Source organism: Labeo rohita, unplaced genomic scaffold, assembly GCF_022985175.1.
Source record: "Labeo rohita strain BAU-BD-2019 unplaced genomic scaffold, IGBB_LRoh.1.0 scaffold_749, whole genome shotgun sequence".
Lineage (NCBI taxonomy): Eukaryota > Metazoa > Chordata > Actinopteri > Cypriniformes > Cyprinidae > Labeo > Labeo rohita.
The window spans coordinates 4,109-12,352 of record NW_026129688.1 but is presented as its reverse complement, the minus strand read 5'-3'; the positions used below and the strand labels follow the sequence as shown (position 1 = coordinate 12,352).

At 40.3% G+C, this 8,244-nt stretch overlaps 1 protein-coding gene across 1 annotated transcript; it reads left to right on the top strand.

Moving 5' to 3' along the window:
* Window positions 1–1,973: 1,973 nt before the first annotated feature.
* On the top strand, window positions 1,974–4,360 carry LOC127161818 (uncharacterized; the record flags this gene model as incomplete). The annotated part of the gene is made up of 9 exons (XM_051104565.1): window positions 1,974–2,145; window positions 2,792–2,867; window positions 2,963–2,994; window positions 3,093–3,170; window positions 3,255–3,317; window positions 3,536–3,586; window positions 3,675–3,889; window positions 4,035–4,194; window positions 4,277–4,360. Coding segments are annotated over exons 1-9 (931 nt in total), but the record flags the coding sequence as incomplete, so codon positions are not given.
* Between the last annotated feature and the right edge of the window lie 3,884 nt (window positions 4,361–8,244).

Here is an 8,244-nt window from a genome sequence, read left to right as displayed (position 1 = left end):
TCCAGAATTCCAAGGTGATACGGATGTGATTTGCGGTGACGATGATAAGTAATTGATTTATCTACACATTATATAAGTTTTTGTCTGTTTAAAATTCTGCTTTTTTATTGTGGATAATTTAAATCAACCAATTCAAATTCCCTGGAAGTGGAAAGTCCTAAAATATCCAAGTGACAAATCTAGCAATAGATGCAGCTGCCCTTAAGATATACGTTTATTAAAATAGTCGATTTTCCTGTTTATTCATATGCAAAAAATGTAACTTAAAAAGACAAAAGCAAGTCATCAAGTGCACATTTTATTTCACACATTTACAGATATGCAATACAACCTTTATTTAATTAAACGTTTTTTAATGATTAAAGGAAAAGTTAATCCTGGAATGCCTTCAAGCCCGTCTCTTCTGGGTCTTTCTTGGACCCTGAGTGGTCCAAGTGGGGTAGACAAGGGATGTAGGCTTAGATCCTACGTGCCACCGCCGCCGCCATCCTGTGTGCCTCCACCACCATCCTGTGTGCCACCACCGGCATCTTGTGTGCCTCCACCAACGTCCAGTGTGCCGCCATCATCAAATGCCCAAGCAACCCCATCCTGTGCGCAATCCAGTGCATCATCATCATCATCATCATCATCATCCTTTGTGCCACCACCGAGTGCTGGTAACTCAAGGCGTGTACTGACGGAAGAAGTCATGCAGACCCAACATCACATGGTTCATGCTGTTAATGCGGTGTGTTCCGAACTGGAAGAAATAAAAACTATTTTGTCAGAAATAAGTGGTTCACTTAAAGAACTTGTGAAAAAATAAAAAGTTTGAATTCACTTGCCTTTTTACATTTCATTTATTACATTTATACGCCGCTGTATTGCCATAGCATTATGCACTGCATTAGGAGGGCCAGGGTCGGGTTCATTATCTTCAGTATGGGCGTTCGATGGAACAGGTATACCATTCTTTTGAGCAATGTTGTGCAACACTGCGCAAGCCACCACAATGCGGCAAACCTTTGTAGGGCTGTACAATACTGTGCCACCAGACGTATCCAAGCACCTCCAGCGTCCTTTTAGCAGACCAATAGTGTGTTCGACCACTGAACGCGTCCGGCAATGCTTCTCGTTATAACGCCGTTCTTGTTCGGTTTGGGGTCTAGTTAGTGGAGTTAGCAGCCACGTTCTAAGGGGATAACCACTGTCTCCTGAGAGGTAAAACATTTACATTTTTTTTTTTTAAGAAAATATAACAAAACAATGAATGTAAATACAATGGGACAATTAATATAACATTTCAAGTGCTAGGCAGAGGTAACAATTATAAACAATATTATAAGAATACTGTAAAGAAAGTACATGCTTGTAAAATAGCCTACAGATAGCTTTTTGTTTTTTCCAGGGCAATATTGATTCAATATAACATTTCACTTAATTTTTAAATGCTATAAAACATGTTTTGTTTCCTGAAAATTTGCATTGATTAATGTGAAATTTTGCTTTAAAAAAATATTAAAATAAGTGTGGGTTTGTTTATCATTGGAGATTATAATTATACCTAAAAGAAAAAACATTTTAAAAGGTATGCTTTAAACACATTTGCATCATTACTCAATTACAATTACATGCGCATTCCTGCCGACTTACCAAGAAGCCATCCATCACGCACAGCTCCTGTTTGCAGTCTGTTCCCTACACTGCTGTTGGACAAAATGTAGGAATCATGAGTTGACCCAGGCCATCTCGCAACTACATTTGTCAGAGACATATGCGAATCACATATGATCTGCACGTTCAAAGAATGAAAATGTTTTTGGTTAACAAAAGCAAATTCATTCTCAGATGGTGCCTTTATTGCAACATGAGTGCAGTCAATAGCACCGATTACATTGGGAAAACCAGCGATTGCTGCAAATTGCATTTTGATGTTGGCCTGTTCAGCTTGCGTGTAAGGAAAACGGATGTATCGGGGTGCCATCCCCACTATGGCATCCCATACATATGGCATGACACGGCTCAGGGATGACTGCGACATACCCGATCGGTCTGCCAACTCTCGCTGGAAAGTACCAGTAGCCAAGTGGCCTAATGTGCTCAATACTTGTACAGGAACACACAGCGCGTGGTTTCTCCACGAGGGTCTTTCCAATACTGGCCGTAATTCAGAACACAATTCCAAGAGGATGGCTCTTGGGAATCGAAATCGGCTCATGAGCCAATCATCATCATGAGCAAGGAAATCTTCATGGTCTCTGAAAACACGCTCCCTCCGTAGAGCGTCATTAGCAAGGTCTTCTAACAGCGCTAGAGCATCCATTATGATGATATGTTATATACGCACATACCTTTTTATAGCCCATTCATTAAAAAAAAATTAGTAAATTCAAAGTATTTGCACCTGGTTAAGAATGCTGATAATGATAATTCAGGTTGATGCAATTTGATTTATTGGGGGATGTAATAGGATAATTTAGAAGTTTTTCATTTTAAATAGTTATTGCTATTTGGGCCAGTTTGTGTCGCCAAAACACATACTCTTCTAAAAGAGTGCGTACGCACGGTCAAGAGCATCCTTACGGTGCGCACTTATTTACGCCAAGTTTATTTTTTATAAATCCCGATATGTGCGTGGAAAAATGCGTACGCATATTTCTATGCCCATTTTGTGCGTACGCAACGTTTATACATCAGGCCCCAGGTGTGTATACATTGTTTATTCATTGTGTATACAAGGTTTGTTATGGCAAAAGATTAGGTGATCATACTAATTTTAATGTGATAAACAGATGATGTGCATTTAAAGAAGTCAAGAAATGCAATGAAGCAAGTTGGTCTGAAGACAAAGAATGTTCAGCTGGCCAAAACTCCCAGATACCATGGTAAGCTTGTGTTTTAACTTATCTAAGGAACTTAGCAGAATCAGCTTTATAATTTTATTTGCAGATTCTGAATGTCTTATGTCTTTTCTGGAAAGTAGTCAAGAGTCCACTTATTCAGAAACATCTGGTGAGTATGAAACACTTTTTCTCTTAAATTGAAAACACTTTTTCTCTTAAATTGAATCTGGTTAAGCTAATTTGATCATTCTAATTCACATTGTTCAGGTGACTGTCTGGATGATAACAATGAAAGCCCTGATGACAGTTATTTAAACTCAAGCCAGCCCAACCCAGTATTCTTAGGTGAGACAATAGATATTCCCTTTAACACATGCAAACACATCACAAGGTACCTTATAAGAGAATTTTGTGTCATGACTCTCACAGATACTCTTCAGGGAAATGTGGCAATGCATGAGGATGATCATCCCAAAAGCTCTGCTTCTTCAGGTGAGTTATAATTTAATATAATTTATTGTGTGTGTGTGTGTTTTTACATTGTACCAAATGTCCCCACAATTAAAGTGAACCACCTACATGTGCATTGTGGATAAAACGATCAGGGAAAAAACGGTTTAATTGATGTAGAAAAATAAATTATAGAAACAATATAACTGATTTAGATAAATGCAATTTCACTGACCTTATGTATGTAATTTTGATAACAGGGAAGGAACCAAAGGAAACAAAATGCAAAGTCACCATGGAGAAATTGTTTGGTATGTGATATATCAATTAGACATTATTTGTTTATACAGACATAAAACATCCTTTGCTATATAACAATCTAACTTTACAATTTTTCAGATCTGAATACTAAGATACTCCAACAAATTCAAATGCTGGAACAGAGACAAGCTGTCATCATGAATGACTTGGCAAAAGTTAAGTCTGTTCTCATGAAGCGGGCAGAAGAAGATGCCCATGAGGAACTTTTTAAACAACAACAGTGCTCCAGCTTTGAAACGTTTGAAGCCTTCTGTCAGAGGCTTGAAGAAGACAAAAATTATCGAGAGCTTTATGTTAGTACTACTATATAAAATTTAGCGTTTATTTTTACAACAAAGCCACAGTTTTATTGTTTTTTTTTGCAGCAGATACCATGTAAAAGAAATGTTGAAGCCTGGTATATTTTAATCATGACAATATTATGTATGTTTTTGTCAGGTACACTATCTCATCCATACTCACGGCAGCTCCAGTATAGGTGAGATGGTGAGACAGGCTTTAAAAAGCATAGCGTCAGACAATGTTCTCTGTCTGTATAACAGAACGGGGAAAGATGGGAAGAAGGTGTTGCCACCTGTGCTCCTGACATGTTTGAAAAGTAAGTGTTTAAGTTTTGGTTTGTGCATCTGGATGCTGCTATAGAAATTGTAATGTTAACACCTTGCTCTTTGTGTTTTTAGAATGCGTCAGATCTTTTCACAAACAAAATGAAATAGAGGTGAAGAAGCTAAAAGTAATCACCAGAACAACTCCAGACGCGGAATGTATTCGCCAAGTAGAATTTTTTTTGTCCAATGCCAACACCAGGCTGAAAAGGAAACCAAATAAAGGAAAAAGCTGACTTTTTGTTTGATTGTTTTTATTGATGGAAAAAAAGAATGTGGGTGTAAAAGTTTGAGTTAACTGAATCATTTTAGATAACAGTGAACTAACACTATTATTGCATAGTGGTGTTATATGGTGATCTCACGGTATGAGCACACAGTGATCACATTATGAGCACACAGTGATCACAGTATGAGCACACAGAGTGCGCAGTGACCTCACAGTGACCAAAGTATGAGCACACAGTGATCACAGTATGCGCACACAGTGAGTGTGATGTGACCTCATATTTTGACCACAGTATGAGTGCACTGTGATTGTGCAGTGACCTCATGTTGTGAACAAAGTATGAGCACACAGTGAGAGCTCTGTGTGGTTACACTTTTAGTTCACTGTGACACACACATTGTGACTGCACCATGAGAATATTGTGAGCTCAGTGACATCATTGTGAGATCAAATTGTTGACTGGGATGTTCTTTATGAGAAGTGGTTTAATTTAAGTTTAATATAAAAGCATGTTGTGTGTCACTGCAGTTAAATCTGTGTCTGAAAAAACCTTAATATCAACCTATATAATGAGTTTGGTCAATTTAGAGAAATGTTTAATAAATGGATTACACTACAAATGGATTGTCACTACTGTAGATTTAGTCGACTAAAATCTTATGATACTCAGTAGACTAAAACTAGACAGTCTTTTGACTAAAATGTCATATTTTAGTCATCTATGACTAAGGCTACATTTGCTATCAAAATTAACACTGTTCAGCACATTGAACTGAGTTCTCTTTCGCATTTTCTTTACAGGACAATTACATACAAAATTGCCTCAAAATACCCATCTGTCACAGTTCTGTCTGTTTGTATATTTGGTTTCTCCCATTGTCTCCACCCTCCCTCTTCTGCCTATGTCAACGTCTGTCTGCTCACCGCTGTCCCCTGACAGCCCCTCTGCTCACCCTCAGCCCACCACCTGTGCAGTGGGCTCGCTGCGGGTCTGCCAGCTTCCATCGGTGTCAGGGCTGGAGGATCCCTCATCTCCGCCTCCAGCCTCAGAGTCCAGAACTCCGCCTCGGCCCTCCGAACCTGCGGCTCCACCACGGCTCTCAGCGCCCTCGTCTCCATCGTCGCCTATCGGTCCACCGGCTCCACCGGGCTCCCTCGTCTTTCCGGCTCCGCCCTGGTCGGTCGTCGTCCCTCCGTCACCTCAGGACTCTGTTCCTCCGGCTGCGCCTCGTCACTCCGTCCCACCGGCTCCTAAGGACTCCTCCCTCCCTCCGGCACAGCCTCCATCCTCTGTCGCTCCGGCTTCGCCGCGGACCTCTGGATCTCCGCCTACGCCTTGGTCGCCAGAGCCTTGGGCTCCGCCTTGGCCCTTCGGATCCTCGGTGTCGCCCTGGATCTTCGGCTCTCCGTCTCCGCCTCGGGCTCCTCCGCCAGCGGCTCCACCTCCGTCGGTCGGCCCCATGGAGTCGTCAGCCCTTCTTCCACCATGGCTCCTCCCTCCATCGGCTCCACCGTGGGTCATCATGGCTGCGTTCTGGGTCCTGCTAGGTTCCTCCTGCTCTGGGTCCCTCCTGTTTCCTCCCTGGCTCCTCCCACCATCGTCACCGCCTTGGACTCAGTTTTTTTTTGGTCCCCCTCCCGGGGTTCCGTCCTCCGCCGAAGCCTCCTCCCACATGGACTCTGTCTTTCTGCTGTTTTTTCGCCCCTCTTGTTTGTTTTGTTTTTTGTTTTCTACGGCGCGAGGACGCGCCTATTTGGAGGGGGGCGTAATGTCACAGTTCTGTCTGTTTGTATATTTGGTTTCTCCCATTGTCTCCCCCCGTCGATCTGTCAACTTTGGTTTTGCCCTCGTTATTCTGTTATCCCCGTCACCTTTATTTCATTATTAGTCACCCTTTATAAGTCTGCCCTTTTCTTGAGTTTCCTGTCGGTCTTTATTGTTGATTTAGGTTTCTGTGTGTGTGGATATCGCTCTGTGTTCCTCTTGAAAGTAATTAAAATAAGATTTGTTTCGTACGTTGTATCCTGTCTTCCATCCAGCACCAGCAACTGTAACACCATCCATGCTTGAAACAGCTGATTTTGTCTTCAGTGAACATAAACAGCTAAGAAAGAAATCAGATGGGTATCACCATGTCATTAAAGTGGCTGCAGCTTAATTTACCAGCTGCTGTCTATATTTTTAATGTTAATCAAAAACAATAAAAACCCCACAACTCACACAACTACAAACATGAACTTATAGTATTGTTTAATTTTCATCTTTGTTTTATTTATTTATTTATGCTATTGCTTGTAATTTGTTTATTTATTGTTACTTTATCATTGAGCAACTACTATTCTTTAGTAATGGTTGAAGTTTACATTTGTTGGGCTAGTAATTTCTGCTGTGGTATCGAAATTTGAATCAAGAATTGTAAAATTTAACTGGCATCTAAAATTTTGGAGTCTTAATGTGTTCTTAATGTGAATCATTCATTTCTATTTATTTAATTTATTTTTATTTATTTTATGATTAAATTTTCATTATTTAATTTTTTCATTGTAATTTGCTCATCTATTCTTATTTTATTACTTACTGTTTACTAATCTTTAATAATGTTTAAACTTTGTATTTGTTAGGCAAGTAATTTTGGCAGGTAAAATTTGTTTACAAAATGTTAAAATTTAACTGGCATCTAAAATTTTATAGTCTGTTCTTAATGTGAATCATTCATTTATATTTATTTAATTGATTTTTATATATTTTATTATTAATTTTTCTTTATTTAATTTTTGCTAGATTTTCTATGGGGTTAAGGTCAGGCGAGTTTGCTGGCCAATTGAGAACAGGGATACCATGGTCCTTAAACCAGGTACTGGTAGCTTTGGCACTACTGTGTGCAGGTGCCAAGTCCTGTTGGAAAATAAAATCTGCATCTCCATAAACTTGGTCAGCAGCAGGAAGCGTGCTCTAAAGAAGTGCTCTAAAACGTCCTGGTATACAGCTGCGTTGACCTTGGACCTCAGAAAACACAGTGGACCAACACCAGCAGATGACATGGCACCCCAAACCATCACTGACTGTGGAAACTTTACACTGGGCCTCAAGCAACGTGGATTCTGTGCCTCTCCTTTCTTCCTCCAGACTGTGAGACCCTGATTTCCAAAGGAAATGCAAAATTTACTTTCATCAGAGAACAACTTTGGACCACGCAGCAGCAGTCCAGTCCTTTTTGTCTTTAGTCCAGGCGAGACGCTTCTGACGCTGTCTGTTGTTCAAGAGTTGCTTGACACAAGGAATGCGACAGCTGAAACCCATGTCCTGCATTTGTTTGTGCGTAGTGGTTTTTGAAGCACTGACTCCAGCTGCAGTCCACTCTTTGTGAATCTCCCCCCACATTTTTGAATGGGTTTTGTTTCACAATTCTCTCCAGGGTGCGGTTGTCCCTATTGCTTGTACACTTTTTTTCTACCACATCTTTTCCTTCCCTTCGCCTCTCTATTAATGTGCTTGGACACAGAGCTCTGTGAACAGTCAGCCTCTTTTGCAATGACCTTTTGTGTCTTGCCCTCCTTGTGCAAAGTGTCAATGGTCGTCTTTTGGACAACTGTCAAATCAGCAGTCTTCCCCATGATTGTGTAGCCTACAGAACTAGACTGAGAGACCATTTAAAGGCCTTTGCAGGTGTTTTGAGTTAATTAGCTGATTAGAGTGTGGCACCAGGTTTCTTCAATACTGAACCTTTTTACAACATTCCAATTTTCTGAGATACTGAATTTAGGGTTTTCATTAGTTGTCAGTTATAATCATCAAAATTAAAAGATATAAACA